The 19,466-nt window shown below is 36.9% G+C and overlaps 9 protein-coding genes across 9 annotated transcripts; 5 read left to right on the plus strand and 4 right to left on the minus strand. All coding sequences in view use genetic code 12, as the record gives it.

Moving 5' to 3' along the window:
- Positions 1 to 86: 86 nt before the first annotated feature.
- SPAPADRAFT_62026 (uncharacterized protein) lies at positions 87 to 1,180 on the minus strand (the record flags this gene model as incomplete). Its single annotated transcript, XM_007376171.1, has 1 exon — positions 87 to 1,180. The coding sequence occupies one exon, from the start codon at positions 1,150 to 1,152 to the stop codon at positions 226 to 228; it is 927 nt and encodes a 308-aa protein (XP_007376233.1).
- Positions 1,181 to 1,400: 220 nt separating this feature from the next.
- On the plus strand, positions 1,401 to 2,828 carry STE50 (Ste50p; the record flags this gene model as incomplete). Its single annotated transcript, XM_007376172.1, has 1 exon — positions 1,401 to 2,828. One exon carries the CDS (start codon positions 1,401 to 1,403, stop codon positions 2,826 to 2,828), a length of 1,428 nt encoding a protein of 475 aa, XP_007376234.1.
- Positions 2,829 to 3,078: 250 nt separating this feature from the next.
- Positions 3,079 to 4,125, plus strand: RPL12 (60S ribosomal protein uL11; the record flags this gene model as incomplete). Its single annotated transcript, XM_007376173.1, has 1 exon — positions 3,079 to 4,125. One exon carries the CDS (start codon positions 3,108 to 3,110, stop codon positions 3,603 to 3,605), a length of 498 nt encoding a protein of 165 aa, XP_007376235.1.
- Positions 4,126 to 4,273: 148 nt separating this feature from the next.
- Positions 4,274 to 5,709, plus strand: SPAPADRAFT_154643 (uncharacterized protein; the record flags this gene model as incomplete). Its single annotated transcript, XM_007376174.1, has 2 exons — positions 4,274 to 4,425; positions 4,483 to 5,709. The coding sequence occupies 2 exons, from the start codon at positions 4,410 to 4,412 to the stop codon at positions 5,592 to 5,594; spliced, it is 1,128 nt and encodes a 375-aa protein (XP_007376236.1).
- A 168-nt stretch (positions 5,710 to 5,877) lies between these two features.
- Positions 5,878 to 8,085, plus strand: UTP4 (Utp4p; the record flags this gene model as incomplete). The annotated part of the gene is made up of 1 exon (XM_007376175.1): positions 5,878 to 8,085. The coding sequence occupies one exon, from the start codon at positions 5,878 to 5,880 to the stop codon at positions 8,083 to 8,085; it is 2,208 nt and encodes a 735-aa protein (XP_007376237.1).
- ERG6 (sterol 24-C-methyltransferase) lies at positions 7,188 to 11,227 on the minus strand (the record flags this gene model as incomplete). The annotated part of the gene is made up of 1 exon (XM_007376176.1): positions 7,188 to 11,227. The coding sequence occupies one exon, from the start codon at positions 10,834 to 10,836 to the stop codon at positions 10,057 to 10,059; it is 780 nt and encodes a 259-aa protein (XP_007376238.1).
- SPAPADRAFT_141092 (uncharacterized protein) lies at positions 8,139 to 9,356 on the minus strand (the record flags this gene model as incomplete). The annotated part of the gene is made up of 1 exon (XM_007376177.1): positions 8,139 to 9,356. One exon carries the CDS (start codon positions 9,354 to 9,356, stop codon positions 8,139 to 8,141), a length of 1,218 nt encoding a protein of 405 aa, XP_007376239.1.
- A 1,420-nt stretch (positions 11,228 to 12,647) lies between the features above and the next one.
- Positions 12,648 to 18,320, plus strand: YCG1 (condensin subunit; the record flags this gene model as incomplete). The annotated part of the gene is made up of 4 exons (XM_007376178.1): positions 12,648 to 14,101; positions 14,360 to 14,770; positions 14,810 to 16,054; positions 16,181 to 18,320. The coding sequence occupies 4 exons, from the start codon at positions 12,673 to 12,675 to the stop codon at positions 16,369 to 16,371; spliced, it is 3,276 nt and encodes a 1,091-aa protein (XP_007376240.1).
- Positions 15,787 to 18,227, minus strand: CAP1 (DNA-binding transcription factor; the record flags this gene model as incomplete). The annotated part of the gene is made up of 1 exon (XM_007376179.1): positions 15,787 to 18,227. The coding sequence occupies one exon, from the start codon at positions 17,292 to 17,294 to the stop codon at positions 16,488 to 16,490; it is 807 nt and encodes a 268-aa protein (XP_007376241.1).
- Positions 18,321 to 19,466: the final 1,146 nt, after the last annotated feature.

Genomic DNA, 19,466 nt, shown 5'->3' on the forward strand with positions numbered 1-19,466 from the left:
AATAAAGATGGGTTGATTCAATTGACTTAGGTTATTCTAAACCCAAGATTGTCTAGGTGCTCAGAAGGACCAATATACAATAGTTCGAATAGGAATATTTATTTCTTATAGAAAGCATTTCAAATTTAAATTAAGGTTACTAAATTGTTCTAAATAGTCGAATGGGTATATATTTGTTGTAATACCTTTTTATGATGTTGCAATCACGAAATAACCAAACTGAAATTATAAGGTGGAAATAAAGCTTGTGACTGATTCTACGAGATCTGGTATTGCGTTGTTAGTGGACCCGTCTCCTAAATCATGTAGTCCCCCTTCAAGTACCTTGCTGTAAGGACTCCAGTATTGATCAGCAGTAGCCAGTTTCCAAGTATCAATTAACTTTTGTTTATCAACATATGCCGGAACAAATTGGTCGTTACCAGAATATAACACAAGGATGGGTTTGTCAACCTTACCAAATGACTCCTTGTAGTCCTCTGCAGTCAAATAAGAAGAAAAATAATCATCATCTCCTCTTTCGCTAGCTAAAGAGTAGAACCTATAAGCAGTTATAGGAGTATTGAACAGTATTTTACGGTATTTCTCGGGTAAAAGTTCTTTTTCTCTTCCTTGGGATATGTAGTTATCGTAGACATTTTGAACCAACTTTTCGAATTCCGTCACGTCACGACCATGTCTAAATGCCTCTCTGTCTGATACTGGGGCTTGTAGAATACCCCCTTGGATTTCTCCATGTTTCAGATGTTTCGATTGAGTTAAGTATTTTATTGTGTCTTGACAACCAGTTGAATGACCCATCAACACAACTTTCTTTCGATTTCCCCCTTTATCGGATCGGAAATACTTGATTGCTTGCTCTAATTGCCGAACATCGCGTTCAAGAGACGATGTACCCCAGCCTGAATAGGCCGAAGACAATAGCACTTGGACCAAACTCCATGATTCACCGTCTAGGGATTTGAATTGGGTTGACGCAGCATGTGATAGTTCTGGAAGATAAGGGACATTCAAAAGCCCGTTGCCGAGCCCACCAACAAATAAGAGTATATTAGAAGCCAATTTCCCTTCCGACGTAAATTCAAATGCAGTTAAATTGAATCCATATGTATGGACAATCCCGTATTGGGGTGTAACTGAGCTTAATGACATGGTACTAAGACGCGATCGTCTGTTTGATACTGTGATCTGTCTCAAAGGGGGCTTTTTCGCAGTCTCGCACTTTTTTAACTTAGCCCTGGGTAATTAGATAATATTGCAGGGGCACATCCAAACATCAACATTAACCTTAAACGAACATTTCCAACTCAAACATCAAGGATTACAAAGACGAAGGGTAAACATTCTACAAATCGAGTTAGGGGCCCAAAAATTCTATCCAAATTGATTCCAAATCGATCATGACGTCTCCTATGTCTAATGAATCATTCCTCCAGTGGGATGCAGCTCAGGTTTCCCGATTTATGCAATCAATTTTGCAAGCTGAAAATACAGAAATAGGCGAGGTTTTCCTTGATAATAACATAGATGGTTCCTTACTACCTTTTATCACAACCGATCATCTAAAGGAGATTGGAATAAATTCCTTACGTGCGCGGTTGGTAATCAAGAAGGCTATTAACGAATTGATTATGTCTAACCACCAGAAACACCCACCAAAGTCAATGAATGATCTTGAACATAAATTACATCATGTCAACATTAACAGTAATTATACAACAATGGAATCATTAAAGTTATCCATGGTATTGATGAAAGAGATGTTGAAAAAGCTCAATTTGGAAATGCATATAAATGGTAGTAGTTCTGTTGCAAATTTGCAAACTCAAGACGAGATAAAACGGTTGACTGATAATCATACAAGAATGAAGAATGAATTGAATCAAGTTCTTAAATTAATAAAGGATGTCAAACCTTTACCCACACCTACCCTTGATCCTGGTCCTTCTTCCAATTTGGCCGATTCTCCCGGATATTTGTCATATTTGGGAGATACGGAACACCATCATGAGCGGGGGACACTATCGACATCCGATTCAAGTGACAATTCACACCCATCACCAACAGTATCATCGATACAACGGGATTCAACAGCTGTGACTAGCCCAACTTATTCCAACAGATTCTCCCAAGGATCTGTGTTGTCTATGGGCACAGGGAAAATAGTATCACAAACAGTTCCAAAATATCCCGAACCAAAATTGTCTTCAGATTTCACTTTGCAAAAGGTAAATGTTCCTTCTAATTCTAATTCTAGTTTCCTTCCTTCTGGCACTACTAGCTCGGGTAGTACTGTTGGTAGATTGGATACTTTAAAGGGGGATAATTCATCCACATTCCGACCAAGATTGGGCAAGACTGGATCTTCGTCAGGCGCAACGACTACTTTGAACAACCCGGGACTAGTACCTAATATTCCAAGTTCTTCATTGTCAAAGCAATCATTGCAACTGAGTGGTCCAATTACTGGAAATTCGGTCCCACCAAGACCCCTGCGGCAATCGAGTTCTAGCTCCGGGAATGAGCCTCTTAAACAGTTACGGGCATCAACTGATGACTCGTGCTTAAAGATTCTTCAACATGCAATGAAACGACATCACATCCCCCAAGAAGACTGGTCCAAATACGTTTTAGTTATTTGTTATGGAGACAAGGAACGAATCTTAAAATTGGCTGAGAAACCTGTTGTTATATTTAAAGAGTTGAAAGAGTTAGGTAAACACCCTGCAATTATGCTTCGACAATTGGCGGATACTAAAGCTGAACAGGAAAGTGGTCTTTATAACGATTCAAGAATTGGATCCGATATCCCTGGAGGAATTTTATAGCATAGATAACGTATTTATTAATTATATGGCAATGTCAATAGGTCTGCAACCCTAACAATAAATGTCTACACGTGATTGCAATTTTCAATTGATTCACGTGACATGAAAACTATGCAGTACAAGCCTGTTTCTTTTTTTTTCACCGCACTTGCTTCTGGCTCACTAACCAAAGCTGCTTCGCACGGTCAGAAAGAGAAAAAAAAATTTCCAACTGGATTTAACATCAAAAGAATACTTCTTGTTTTTGCTTTATAGACCAGATAGTAGAATACATTCAATATGCCTCCAAAATTCGATCCTTCTGAAGTTAAGTTCCTTTACTTAAGAGCCGTCGGTGGTGAAGTCGGTGCTTCTTCCGCTTTAGCTCCAAAGATTGGTCCATTAGGTTTATCCCCAAAGAAGGTTGGTGAAGATATCGCCAAGGCCACCAAAGACTTCAAGGGTATTAAAGTCACTGTCCAATTGAGAATCCAAAACAGACAAGCTACTGCTTCTGTTGTTCCATCTGCTTCCTCTTTGGTTATCACTGCCTTAAAGGAACCAGTTAGAGACAGAAAGAAGGAAAAGAATGTCAAGCACTCTGGTAACATTCCATTAGAAGAAATCTATGACATTGCCAGACAAATGAGAGAAAAGTCTTTCGGTAAGACCTTAGCTTCCGTTGCCAAGGAAATCTTAGGTACTGCTCAATCTGTTGGTTGTCGTGTTAACGGTCAAAACCCACATGATATCATTGATGCCATTAACGCTGGTGAAATTGATGTTCCAGAAAATTAAAATTTTTTATGTACAAATGTGTTTTAATAGGGTTTAATTGATATTTAACGTTTCCGAAAAAAAAATTGACAAATGAAGTGTGAACTCGAATGAATGTTGGCACTATTCCTTAATCTTGAGGACGGTGTTGACCCAATTTTAGATTCATACTTGTAATTCCTCTGAAGAAGAGAATGAAATGAGAAGAAGTTGTGGATTGTTGTGTGTGTTTTATTCATTGTGATTGAAATTTTCTTAACCTCTGCATGTTTGCCAACACTCTGGTGCCATATCATCCTTTGCTATTTATAGCTTAGAATGCCATATTTGGTTCCTATTTTGGTGCAAACTAGAATATTTTTAGCTGACTACTCACCATTATACTCCTTTTTCCACTATGGGTATGATCAGGTCCATTTCATTAGCTTACATCTTAACTATCACAATGAAGAAAAAAAATAATACACTCAATACACAACAACAGAAAGGTTCAATAGTTCCCTTTCTGTCCTTCAAAGTTTCAATCTTACGTAGTATTCGTAATATTAGGTCAGCTCCCGAGGCAGCCACATATTTTTTTCGCGCTGATTTCTCACGTGCGGAATCGCTTCCCTCTCTCACACCCCCTCCTTCCCTCTTGCCGATTAAGCTTTGATTTTGGGGACGGAAAAAACAGATTCCACCAAAACAACACAACAACACTGATATCAATACAAGTGATTGACCTGTTTGTTGGCTTGAAAGTAACCATTCGCCATTCTTTAAAGTTGTATCAATCCAAGGCTTGAAACTGTGAAACAAAAATACAACCACATTACACAGAACATGTCTGATAGCATTGGTAAGTACTAAACCCCACCTTTTGCTGTAAAGTGAATTTACTAACTAGTCCACCTAGACCGAGTTTTTGTCAAGGCAATCTCAACGGTGAGAGCGTTGTCATCTCGATCCAACCATGGATCGTTACCTCGTCCTCCTGCTGAAAACAGAATTAAACTTTATGGGTTGTATAAACAAGCAACCGATGGAGATGTAGAGGGGATTATGCCTAGACCAATCGGTTTTACTCCTGAGGATGAAGGGGCAAAGAAGAAATGGGACGCATGGAAGCGAGAAGGTGGTATAAGCAAAACAGAAGCAAAGAGAAGGTATATCGCGTATTTAATAGACACAATGAGAGTTTATGCTAGTGGAACAGTTGAAGCGCGAGAATTGTTAAATGAATTAGAATATCTTTGGGATCAAATTAAAGATGTTCAAGTTAGTTCTGATGATGAAATGAGACACCATAATATTCCTTTGCCTTCCAGGTCTCCTCTGTTTATTCAAGGTGACCGATATTCTGCACATACGCCTAGTATTGCTGGAAGACCGGTAGACCAATTTCGTTCTAACTTGGAGAAAATATACTCTCATTCAAGACGCAACACTATGGTATCATTGAATGACTATATCAACCGTCAGGAGCCTGGTGCTGTTGGAGGTTCTCAGCGGTTAGGTGGTGGACCTGAAGCTGGGCCAGGTTCCGTCTATTCCATGCCTCTTGTGGACAGAGTTTCCCGGAAAGGTCCTGGAGGAAATACAAATATTAGTAATGAAGTAATTGACGATTTCAGAGCATGGCAAGGAGAGGTTAATTTGATAATAAACAAACTTACAAAAGAATTTGTTAGCAGTAGAAGAGAAGGTCGAGCAAGTAACACTCCTGAATATGATGAGCCACTTGATTCTAACGAAATCATGAAACGAAAGATAATTCATATCTTAAAAGTAATTGGAATAAATGCATTGAAAATTATAAAGAATTTCTCAATGAGTTTACTTGCCATATTGTTTGTTATTTGGTGTTTCAAAAGGAATGTAGTAGTGGAAAGAACAGTTGTTACTCAGCCTGGTAATAACAACAGGCAAAAGAAAGAATTGGTGATCAATATGGTTTTGAATACTGCTGAAAACAAGTGGTTTATTAGATTGTTAAATCTTATCAACAGTTTTGTCGGGTTTGTATAATCATGAAAAGTTGCATTAGCCATGGAAAACTATTCAAGCTACTTATTTTATAGTAAATACCACCAAAATAGTACATAGATAGTACATAGATAGACGATCTGATGTATCTTACTTTACTTTGCTCTTTGGCTGTAAAAATAATCCTCACATTTTGCGGCTCGATAATTGCTGCTCGCAGGAAAAATTTTGAGATGAGTTTCACGGTTTTTTTTTTCAGTACCAATTAAGTAAAACCTTACTTTCACTAGTATAATAGGCAGCTAAAGTTGAAAGATAGTCCAAGATGAATATTCATAGGTGTCGTTTCGTGGATTATACCCCACATACCATTACTGCCACTGCATTTTCCCATACATCATCTTTGAGCAAGCCACCATCGACTGATTTACGACTTGCAGTAGGTCGTAGTAACGGAGATATAGAAATATGGAATCCTAGATATAATTGGACTCACGAGCTTACATTACCTGGGTCCAAAGACAGATCGATCGAAGGATTATGTTGGGCTATGGAATCGGAAGATAACTCCGAATCCTTAAGATTGTTTTCCATTGGTGGATCTACATATATAACCGAGTGGGACCTCGCTACCGGAAAGCCATTAACCAATTACGACTGTAATGCCGGGATAATATGGTCTATTGATATCAGTGCTGATAACGAAAAGCTAGCAGTTGGATGTGACGATGGATCAGTTGTCATTGTCGATATTTCCGGTGGAAAGGGTTCTTTGGAATATGACCTTATTTGTCAAAGACAAGATGCTCGTGTTTTGAGTATTAAGTGGGTGGATAATAGTACTATAATAGGTGGGTGTGCTGATGGGAGAATAAGATCCTGGAGCGCACTGCAAGAAACTAAAGGACGAATCATGGCTACTATGAGAGTTGATAAATCTAAAACTGAAAGTACCTTGGTATGGAGTCTTACCATCTTACCTAATAAACGACAATTTGCCAGTGGTGATTCTACTGGATCTGTTAAGATCTGGGACTTGGACCATTATTCATTATTACAAAGTTTTAAAGTGCACGAAGCCGATGTATTGTCCTTGGTTCACGATGTCAATCAAGAAAAGTTATTCTCAGCTGGTGTTGATAGAAAAATCCATCAGTTTGACTTGACAAGCACAAAATCAACCTCGAAGTGGGTTCACAGTTTTAATAGATTATTGCATTCTAATGATATAAGATCAATGTCGATCTTTGAAAACAAGGGATATAGTTTCTTGATCAGTGGTGGGGTTGAACGAGCAATCGTAATCCAAGATGTTCAACTGTTCCATGATGGGAAATATAAAAAGTTGTTGATTAACCAACAAAAATCCAATGTTATTGTTAATGAGAACAAAAGACTTATTTTCATGTGGCAAGATCAAACAGTTAAGATTTGGAGGGCAAGTAGCGAAGATAGTGAAAAGCCTAAATTGGTTTGTAAATTGTCTTTATCCGATGATGAAAACATTACCAGCATTGACTTTAATGAAGGATCCAACTTGTTAGCTGTTTCTAAAATGACTTCAGTTACGATATTCCAATTAGAAGAATCTAAATCCAAGTTAAAAGTTCATAAAATTAGAGACGAAAACTTTGTTTCATTAGTTGAAGGGGCCAAATTAGTAAAGTTCATTTCTGCTACAAAGTTCTTGGTTTTAACTTCCGATGAAGAATTGTACAAGTTTGAAATTAACGTTGAAGAAGAAAAGATAGAGTTGGAAGATGAAATAGAATTAATTGCAAATAAGCAAGGAAAGCTACCATATGCAGCCTGTATCAAGAATTTAATTGTTACTCCAAATGGTGACAATTTAATTATTTCTAGATTCAATGGGTCCATTGAAATATATCCATTGGGTGAAGGAGAAGCTTATGTTTTAACCAAATTGTCAAATAACCCTCATTTAATTGCTTGTTCTGATAATGATAAATTGCTTGTTCTTTCTGAAGATAATAAAATTCTCGAATTCTTTATTAAGCAAGATAGCACCAGTTTATTGACTCCATGGTCAAGAAGAAATAGTGAGTTTTTACCACAACAATTCACCACTTTGGAAGACAAAGCTCAAGGCATGTTTGTCAAGGATGAAAAAGTTTGGATTTTTGGATCCACTTGGGTTGCTTATTTCGATTTAACTATGAACATTCCAATAGGTAAAGCCTACAAGAACGCCAACAATTCCAAGAAAAGAACAAGAACCGGGTTATCAATTAATGAAGACGAATTTGAAAATGATATGGAAGAATCAGTAGATATTTTAGAAACATCATTAAAACAAAGTGAAATTGACCGTCTAAGACAGCAAATACAAGATGACGAACAACAACCAAATGGATCGGCTACATCTAATAGAAAACCATTTTTCGTTACTGAAAAATATAGACCAATAATGAAGGTTGCTGATTGTGGAACAAACGAAATCATGGTTATCGAACGTCCATATTTTGCATTACCAAGTACTCCTGCTTTCAACCTACCAAAATTGAAAATCTAGATAGTTTTATTATAGATTTTGTGTATAAAAATAGTAACAGAGATTGGAATCTATCAAAAATCATAAGGATCAACCTTGGGGACAACTCGAGCTCCTTGGAAGAATACTCTTGCGGCAGCTCCACCTCCCATTAAACATTTTTGTGGATTGCCATCACCATCCTTATCTTCATCTTTCAATGACCATTCCTTTTGGTTACCAAAATGCTTAACATATTTGGTGTCATACACTTCTTTATAAGTTCTGTTTGGTTCAAAGCTCTGGATATACATACCATCTCTAGGATCTTTCATAAACTCATAAAACATAATTAAATGCCTTTGGATCTCATCGTGGATCCGGTCGCCCATACTTTGGGGCACTTCTGGTATATACAACAAATAATCAGCAAGCCCTTCAATCAATAATTGTTCAAAATAAGATCCATCCCTCCAATATCTTTTCGAATCGTCGTAGTCTCTATCATAAAAGAATACTCCTCTGTTTATTCCCGCTTCTGCCAATTCGTCAGCAATCTGTTTCCAATGGGAGTCACGAGTCACATAGTACAAATTTGCAGCAGCTGAAAGCGTGGTACCTAAATTATAAGTCCACTTCATTGTGTTTACATTGACTTCTGTATCTTGCACACCATCCATAATTAACTTGTCACTAGGATCTTGCAACACTTTTATTTGCCAGTCAATGCACTTGGCAGCAAAATCGATGTACATCTTTGCCTCTTGAGGGATAAACTTGGCAATTTGTAAACAAGCCTTGGCAACTTCGGCAGTAGTACAAGCATTCAAGTAATGGTTAGTTAAATGCCAGCACATTCCACCTTTGGTTCTAGCGTCTGGGTTGTTGTTCCAACCAGTCATTAAGAAATGAACCAATTCACGACCTTGATCTAAGTATAATTTGTTCCCTGTAACTTCATAAGCAGTGATCATACAACTTGCAACCTGCGCATCGTCATCGTAGTAAATGTCCTTATCATCCCCTGCATTTTCGGCGGCTGAATATCCACGAATTTTGGGGTTCTTGTATTTCTGGAAAATTTGAATTGCTGGATCAATCAATGGTTTCAACTCGTTGAAGAGTCTTGCTCCATCTACTACTGCCTGGACAGCAACTGCCACTGACCAAATGACAAACTTATGGTCATCATAACATCCATTACATTTCTTCTTGGCCCAGAAAGTGCGTTCGTGGTTATTGTAAAACTCTCTCCAGAACCCGCAGACGATATTGTATGCTTCCCTGTTAGGATCTCTTAATTGCGCAGCCATATGTGTGTCAGCCAAATTTTTGTGTTGCCAATTTTGGAATTGAGGTGTTGTAAAAAAAACTAAGGATCTGCTGAATACTTATAATAGACTAATAGCTATCAAGGAGGTAATCTTACCTAATATTTAGTAAAGATCTGTGGAAAGAAACAAAAATTGTGTATGGCAAAGTGGGCATCAAAGTACCTGAAATTCGCCAGCGTTTCGGTTAACCTTATTTCTTGACCCAGGGGGCGTAATGCACTGCCTCTGCTGCCTAACAAAGAAAAATAGGAGATGCACAAAACTTAAAATTGCTTCAGTATGTCACAATAAAAAAATCAGAAAATTAGTTCTAAAGCTAGCAATGTTGAAAATGTGAGCACGTTGTGAACAAAGTACAATCAAGTGAGATCTAATCTAAACTTTGAAAACAATAGGTCTATGCTACCAATTGCCAGTTGCAATTTTATTAGGTTCGTTTTACATTATGTGGTATATTGCAATCGTCCATGCAATGTAATGCTCAGGTCTAAACATAACACGTACTTTAAGATCTTGTAGGTCTACATAGAGACAATTACAATATTCATACTCAAATAAATATACATTTAATGAATTATGTTTATAAAATAGATAATTCTCTCTGATAGGACACAGTTGAATGGCATATCAGACAGATTTTAATAAGAACTGAAAGAATTATATATTCCCACCGCTTAACCTACTCAGAAGCAGTTTCTGGCTTTCTGGCAATAAACAACATCATTGGAGTGAATAACTTCTTACGACCACCTTCAACTAAGTTAACAGCAGCATCTTCCAAAGCATGGGTAACTTGTTTAGAACCTTGTGGAGCTAAACCAACCTTTTCCATCAAACCAACCAATTCGGTGAGGACAAGTCTACCAACTTTAGAGGTTCTTAAAACAGTCCAGTAGTCACCAAAAGTTTGACAGTTTTGTAATTCACCAGCTAATGGGTAGTACCATGGAATTTCGTCATTAACATCAGCCAAGTCACGTTCGTATTCAACTTCAAATCCGACATTCTTTAAGGCTTGTTCAGCAACTTCACGCTTGTACATTTTTGGAATACCATCACCAACTTCAATACCATAAGCAATCTTACGGTGTTCTTCGTTGTTTTCATCGTATTCGTCGGTCATAACCCATTCGTAAACACCGAAAACACCTCCTGGCTTTAAGACTCTGTAGATTTCAGAGTAGACACCTTCCAATACTGGAGCATGGACGGTAGCTTCAATAGCATAGACAGCATCGAAAGTTTCAGGTTCAAAGTCCATTTGCATGAAATCACCCTTGACATAAGATAACTTATGGTCTAACTTGTACTTCTTAGCATAATGGTTAGCTCTTTCGATTTGGTAATCATTGTTGTTTAAACCAACAATTTCACAATCAGTGAATCTAGTGATTTCTCTACCTGGACCACCAACACCACAACCAACATCTAAAACCTTCATGTTCTCTTGAAGGTTCATTTTGTGAGCCAAGTAGTGTTCGTGTCTAGCAGTGGCTTGTCTAAAAGCTTCACCCTTATAGTATCTAGAAAAATGGAAGGAAGAACCCCAACCGTATTCATAGAAATCGGTAACCAAGTTATAATAATGTTGGGTCAACTTGGAGTAATCACCTAATCTCTTATCTTCATCTTCCTTGGAAACACCACCATCCCAGTGCTTGAAATAACCTTCGTTAGCAACGGTAGAAGCATCCTTGGACTTGGAAAGCAAGGCAGAAATACCAGTCTTCTTATAAGATTCACCGTGCAAGGCCTTGGTGAACTGTTGATCTTTTTCGTAATTTTTTTCAGCTAATTGGATTGGAGACATATTAATAATTAATGAGTTGAATCTATAAATGTATAACCTATTAAAATAAGTGTAAAATTTCCAATTTAAAAAAAGAAACTGTCGTTTTTATAAACCATCAACTGCCAGAATTTTTTCCAACTGCAACGCGAAGTTCGGTCAATATTTTTTATGCATGTCGTTTCCGTCGTGTAGCTTGTCACGTGCCCGTCGTATAAAATTTTCATCGTAAAGAACGGTGCATTGTCTCATTTATGTGTATTTGCTACCTAGTTTTCACTTTTCTGGAACGACATTGTGATCTACTCGTTTAAAAAAGTGTGTATGTTTATATAATCAATTCTTTCGGCCGGTACTATTACTAGAACTGTATTTTGCTGGAATAGCATCTAGGAACGACCTGTACGACTTGATGAAACGCTACGACCATTGTCAAGACAATACGATTAATGTTTGTTATAAGTATATTGAATTGCCGCTTTCTTGATTCGCTAGTATTCAAGGAATACTGTTGGAGTTGCCTTGTATCAGGCAGCCTCCAATGCGGGGTGATGTAGGACTTGAAACCTATTATACTAAATTCGAGTAGAATAGCACCATTTAATTGTCGCAACTCATGCTGCGCCTTCTTTGACTGGAAGTGACAAAGCTTTAGGCTGATTCCATGTGTTGCAGGATACCAATTTCTAAATTGGTGGCATCATTTAATCATAGAAGATCCTGTTTGGGGCAAATTGAATAAATACTATTTATTGAAAATTCTAGAATTTTTTTGCAAATTTTGTTGTAAATTTATTCAGAATTCTTGTGAATTTATAGCTGCAGAGCAAAATATTCAACGGACACAAATACCACCACAACAAAATGAATCACTACAAGAACAAGTCAATTAAACGAATAGCCATTTAGACAACCCTTTTGTCTTGTGCAACTTACTTCTTGCACTTTATATACCATGTACCAATACTCCAGCAATCAGAGCATGATTTACCTCAGCCAGTTCAATTAGAGAGAGAAAGTAAAGAAATTAAAGAAATTAATTATTATAATTCTGGTATATGGTTCCAACCATAGCTTCTAGTGCCAATCTAGCAATCACAAGTAGGATTTAAATAGAAAACAGAATTGTCAAAAACTTTTCAATTGACAATGGTTATTATACTCCCAATTGTGGGGTGTGTACAAATTGGGCGGTTGGTGTAGTGGTTAACATATCTGCCTTCCAAGCAGGTGTCACGGGTTCGATTCCCGTACCGCTCATTTTTTTTTCAATATTTCACATGGTCTACCAAATATTGTGGTTGATTGGAATCGCACAAAATCAATGTAAATCAACAATGTTGACTTTTTGCGGTGTTATGTTGAAAAATATTTGTTTTTTTTTGCAGTTTAAATTTAGCCTCCGCGCACGACCAACGCGGGTTTTTGTTTTGATTTGAATCAATTTCATATTGTTCTTAAATGAGCTAGTATTAGCAGCAGCTTAGACCACCACATAAGGCAACTATGAATCAGTCAGAGAAGCCAACTCTTAAAAGTATTAAGAATATTTCAAGGACTGATGAGGTCAATAATGCAATGCGTCATGTTTTTCAGGACGCACAAATGGGGTTGTCTGGGCATCGAAAATTGGTTATTGTATTAAAGAATGTGTTTAATAAGTCAGTGGAGTTAAATCAACAAGAATATTTTGCTTTATATCTTACCAGAATTATAAATAGGATACTTTCTTTGAAGAAAGGTGAACAAGTAGCTGATAGAATTGCCAAATTTTGCGCATCATTTATTCGAAGTATTGTAGAAGATGAGATTGAAGCAAAGCAGAATAAAGAGCTGGATGAAGATAAAGAAGAGGACGATGAAGATGAAGAAAATGAATCGCCTACTACTATGTTAATCACATATTTGATCCACCACTTATTACGAGGGATTGAAGCAAAAGATAAAACTGTCCGTTATAGAGTTGTGCAGCTATTGGCATATTTGGTAAGATATATCGGAGAGATTGATAACAATACTTTTGAAGCCTTATACTCCTCATTAAACAAAAGATTGAATGATAAGGAACCAATTGTCAGACTTCAAGCTATAGTTGCAATCTCCCATTTTCAAGTATTCAATTTTGACTATACTGAAGAAGAAAGTCCGTTTGAAATTGATATTACCAATGCCCTGATCACTGAGAAAATCATACATTCAATCAGGCACGATGAAAGTGCAGAAGTAAGAAGAGCTGCCCTTTTGAACTTGAAGAAATCTCAAGCTACAATTCCCTACTTGATTGAACGTGCCCGTGATACCAATAGTATTAATAGAAGATTGGTATATTCAAGAATATCCCGTGAATTAGGACCAATGAACAATATTGACTTCAAGAATCGTGAGCTCTTATTGAAATGGGGTTTAAATGACAGAGAAGAAGCAGTTCAAGCTGCTGCTACCAAGATGCTCACAACACATTGGTATGGTTCAGTAAAGGAAGATTTGTTCGAGTTGATTGAGAACCTTCATGTTAAGGATAGTGATATTGCTGAAACTGCAATGCTCATATTCTTCAAGTCTCGAGAAGACAAGTTATCCACTATTAAGATAGATGAGGCCTACTGGAAACAGCTTTCCATTGAAAAAGCGTTTTTGATGAGAACATTCTATTGCTATTGTCAAGATCATACTTTGTTGGAGTTGGTTGACGCAAACTTTCCTGAAGCTGTTGATTTAGCTGAGACTTTGGAAAAATATCTAGAATTAAGAACGAAATTCATTGCTCTGAACAGTGAAAACATCAAAGCTTGGGAATCACATAATGAGAAATTAGAAGTGTTCAAAAATCAATTATTGCAACTTGAAAATACAATGTCAAGAATCAACTTGGAAACAGAGACACATAAGAAACATTTGGATGCTGCAGATGATAATCTTAAATTCCTTCAACTTGGTGAAACATTGATTAAGAAAAGGCAAAAGCAATTGCAAACTCATAGAGGGTCAATTGAGGATTTGATAACGGATGAAAGGACGCAAATTATTGTGGAGGAGTTGGCTGAATTTACTGAAAGTGAGTTAAAGATCAAGTTGAAAGAATTACCTCAAAATATCAGATCTCTTGAATCAGAAATATCCATGCTAACAGACAAGATCAATGAATGCCAAGCCAGATTTGAAGACGCTTCCAGAGATTATCAAAATATTTCAGAAGAACAAGTAAGTGAATTAAACAGGTTCCATGAAGAGCAAAAGGATAATTATGTCCCATTTGCAGAGAAATTGCAAGATTTGGAATTCATCATCTTGCAACTCCTCTTAATTGCCAATAAATTTGATTACGGTGACGATTTTGGAAGAAGAAAGATGTTGCAAGTAATCAGAAAACGGTTAACAGAGGATAAACTCCCAGGTGAATTGGCATCGATTGCATTGAAGGTATTGAAGAGAATCTCACTTCATGAAAAGGACTTTATTGCTATGTCTACAGAAATTATTACCGATATTAGAGATTCATATGATAACGAAGATGAACACTTTCATTCAGCAGTTTCCGACTTTGATGACGATGATGATGATGAAGAAGAAGAAGATGAAATCGAACAAGATGAAGACGAAGAGGGTAAAAAGAATGACAATACTGAAACTAGTACAAAAGAAGCCAAACAGAAGAAGAGGAACGAACCTAAACTTCCTCCTGATGACATTGTCATTCAGTGTTTAACCATGTCACAACATGTATTAGAATTGATAGAACACCCATTGGAAGACTATACTTCATTGACTTCAATTTATAGTGGTCTTGTCAATTATGCTATCAATTATAAAGAAAAGGCAACCTTGCACCTTCTAGGACTCAAATGTCTCGGGTTATTTGCTCTTATTGACCGATCAACTGCTGAAGATGCGGTGGCCACGTTATATCATTCCATGAGAAGTTCTGGTGAACAAGTTAGAATAATTGGTATGAAAGCTGTTATAGATATACTTTCTATACACGGAGTGAGTATCATTGGAACCAATATCTTCCTGTATGCTCGTTTGTTCTACAAGTCATTGACAAATTACGATATGCCTGGTTTGCAATGTGTTGTTGCAGAGGGATTGTGTAAACTTTTCCTTACTGATATCTTCCATGCTAGCAGTACAAGCAATGAAAGCGAAGAAGGAGACAATCAAGAATATGAGAGTGAAAAGCAACTATTTGAAGCATTGATTTTGACTTATTTCCATCCATTGACATCCAAGAATCAAGAGTTGGGACAAATTCTTTCATTCTGTATCCCTGTTTACGCTTTCTCCCATCCAAACCATCAAGCACGAGTTTCCAGTGTCAGTGGAGATGTGATATACAGACTCTTTAGTGACGATGAATTCACTCATCATGACCACAAACTCTCAGCCACTTCTGTCATTCCTCAGTTGATATTCTGGTGCGATCCAAACAATTTAGTTAACTTGACCCAATTCGAAATTAAGCGTCAAACTTCCCATCTTTGGCAATGCGTTTACCTATTACAAGCGCTTGAACAGGATACATCTAAGGTTGTAAAGAGGGCAATTATATCCAACTTGAGCAAGCTATATCTTACGGACAAGCTCGAATCTACGGTATTGAAGGGATTAGCAGAAGCGCTTGAAGGGACTAAACAATGTTTTGAAGAGAATGCCACTATTCCCGAATACCAATTGGATAAATTAAGTCACAAGAATTTGGATAACTTTATAGAATATGTTAACGAAACCTATGCCAAGTCGGTCGAACGAGAAGGTGAAGAGAGAGAAAAGCTGAACTTATTAAGCACAAATTCTATCTTGGGAGAATTAGAAAACGAATTAGATACTCAAAGCCAACATGATAAACTGGAGACCGAAGAAAATGTTGAAACAAATGAGGAAGAAACTAGTTTAGATACATTCAAGGAAAGCGCTGGTCACGATGAGGTTTTCGATGCCAATAAAGATGATTCTAATATTAGCAACGATGTGATACAGAACCAACAGGTGCATGAAGTACACGTGGATGATTTAGCTCAAGACACCGACAAGGAAATCAATGAAGATATATCTGATAATGAAGAATCTGTTGATGTAGAAATGCAAGATGCAGATGATCCAGTTGATGATTTGAAACGACAACAACTCGAAGAAAATTTGAGAGAAATTGATGAAATACTAGATGCTGAAGATAGTGTCGATTACAGTATCTCGATGGAAGAATAAACTATATAGTTACAGATCTATTAATCTTAAATATATTTTCCATTTCACATTCTCTTCTATATATATAAACATAAACGTCGTACACAAAAAAAATACAAATTAATAACAAACACAAATTAGTGCTTAAAGAAAATGTTTTCCTCCAATAGCTTATTCACGTCAGTAGCATTGATCACAACTCCATTTTCGGAACACTTAGCCTTACTCTTTAATTCGTGACATAATCCATCGATATCAATTTCGGTATACTTAGGATGTGCAGTTATTCTATCCCATATTTCACTACATTTTATAGTCTTTGGAGGTGCCGGTACTACAGCATCATCATCATCGTCATCCTCTTCTTGAACTTCAGGTATAGTGCTAACTTTAGGTTGTTCAGTGGTGTAGTTTCCAGTAGATACAGATGATTCTGAAGGTAATGAATGTTTGACAAAGTCGTTGAAGTTGAAATTTACATTGACTTGGTCAGTCAAAGGGTCATATTGGGACTCTTCAGTAGTCAACAACGCTATTGGGTCTAATTCATCACCGGGACTAGGATCTCCAAAAGCCAATGAAACATCAAAATTATTATCATTCAAAAAGGACAAAGGATCATTCTTTTCTGCTGCCTTAGCTATACTAGCATCCGTCTTTACATCCTTTGGACTAGGTATATTGAAATTAAAGTCTCCATTAGTAGTAAAGAATGGGTCATTAGTATAATCGTAGCTATTGGAATTTGGAGTGACTAAAGTGGAGAAAGGAGAGTTATATTGATGCAGCACAGGAACAGAAGATGTGCTTGAGTTATTTCTCTTATACTTTGGAACTGGTTGTTGTCTGGTTCCACAAGCTTCACCTAATTTTGCACAGAAGGAATCGAGTTGTTCATCAAATCCAGCAGTAAAGTCCAAATTATTATTTACATCTTTGTTCATGTTAACTGATGATTCGATTGAAGATTCTGGTGATACCAATAAATTATCATTTAAGGGTGAAGTTGATGAGGATGATCCCAGAACAAGATCCGGAACTTGTTCATCTTGTAGTATTGGTGGTTGTCGTTGTGCATTAGTTTGCGATTTTAAGTTTTCTTTAGACCATGGGAAATCAAACGAGAAATTATTGTGTGGCGATGAAACAGAAGAAGAAGTTGAGGAGTTCTGACGACCAGTTGAAATAGAACTCTTAGTAGATATTGATGAAGTGGAATCAGTATGGCGAGGTTTGGCTTGAACAGCAGGGAAAGAGTCTACCTTCGGGAAATTCAAATCGGAAAAGTCAGAATTTCCACGATACCTCAACAACTCTTTCTTCAACATATCAACTTGAGCTTTCAAGAAGTCAGCTTCAGTGGCAGCTCTTACATTGGCATCTTCTAGAACCTTGACCTTGTCTTCTAAATCCTTCATCTTACGTTCCTTACGTTCACGGTAGGCACGTTGAGCAGCACGGTTTTGGGCTGTACGCTTAGATTTGGGTTCGGTATCAATAGGCTTTCTACCAGGTTTGGTATGTAGCCTTTTATCTTCGTGTGATTCAGGGGATGGGGAGGTTTCCAAAACATCCGAAATATTTCTCTTTACGTCTGTCATTATGTGAATTTAATTAGGATTCCAAATAAAAATATTGGGATTAATAATAGTACTGATTTTTTAAAAAAGGGGGAGTCGCTAGTCTTTCTGCGCTTACTATTGGATAAAATATTAAGTCGATTCTAGTGGCAAAAGTTAGATTTGTAAAATACGCTGTTCTGAGTCTTGAGTGATGTACTTTTGAGTGGCAAGACTATATATGCTGCTTGTCTTGCTTGGAATATTTAAATTATGGATCCTTCAATATAATACGGCGTTTGAGTAGTCAACCACGATAAAGAAAGATATGACAAACCAAATTTGGAATGACAAAAATGAAATGGCTAATGTTGTTTATATATAAAGGGGAAAAATTCGCATAAATTTCCCCTACGTAATTAGTAATCAAAAATTTCTTTTTATTTTTTTTTCTTTTAAAGTGCTCAAAAAAAAATAAAGTTTCCATCGGTGAGGACACGACAGGGTTTTTCTTTGTTCTAAACAAGTTCCAAAACGTTCTACCTTGCCAGCTATAGTAAATTATATAGGGGAATTTGCGCTTTGTTGTTTCATTTTAAACACCAAGCATGTTACTCTTTCTAAACAATGTTAAATAGTTTAGTTCTTGTTTTGGTTCTGAGCTCGTGTCAGTTAAACTTCTCCACATTGAAATTTGGCCACAAATGAAAAAAGAAAGTCTATTTCTCAAAGATCAAATCACTTTAGTTAGCCGTGGGTTTCACAAAAAAACGTTACAAGGAGGGGTTTCGGAGCAATATTTCCTTAGAAAAAAATATTTAGGGACCAATATTTTCCTAGACGAATATTTTAGCTGCAATCAGTTTCTACTTCACCCCTCTCCTACAGTTGACATATCTATCTTACTTTAACCCACGTATAAGATCTCAATTTGGACAGTTTTCCGATTATTATTAAAATCGGTAACCGTTCCGAAATCCCTATTTTCTGAATTCCATATTTGCACTAACATTGGATTTATTTTGAATGAAAAGCCAAGAAAATGCGAATTCGGACTTCCCCATAAACGGTTATCAATCTTTCAGAAGTTGAATCGCGCGTCTATTCTGTACTCCCCTTACATAATTCCAAGCGTATGACGGATAAACTTACTTTGCTTAAATTGTGATTAAATAATACCAACTGGATCTAGATATAGTTAGATCTTCAAACCCCTATCACCTGTGTTCTCCCCAATTGAGCGTAAACCAGATATTTAGAAGAAGTTTCTCCGCAAAAGTAGTCTGTTGAAAATATTATTTTGCAGCGAGAATGAACTATATTCCCCCCTCCTCCTCCTTTGTTTGCCGTTTGAATTATGGCTTTTAACAATAGATAATGAATTCAGAATTCACAGCCCTGTGTAATAGAGTTTTGTAATGACTCAGCTCAGCCTGAAATATGCTTCGTGGGGGATACCGATAAGCATTCTTTTTTAAAAATAATGCAGTTTCTTTTTCTCGATTGGATTAATACTTCAGTTTAGGGAACGGGCGGAGTATAATTGGAAAATGTCTT

The sequence above is a fragment of the Spathaspora passalidarum genome, assembly GCF_000223485.1.
Source record: "Spathaspora passalidarum NRRL Y-27907 unplaced genomic scaffold SPAPAscaffold_5, whole genome shotgun sequence".
Lineage (NCBI taxonomy): Eukaryota > Fungi > Ascomycota > Pichiomycetes > Serinales > Debaryomycetaceae > Spathaspora > Spathaspora passalidarum.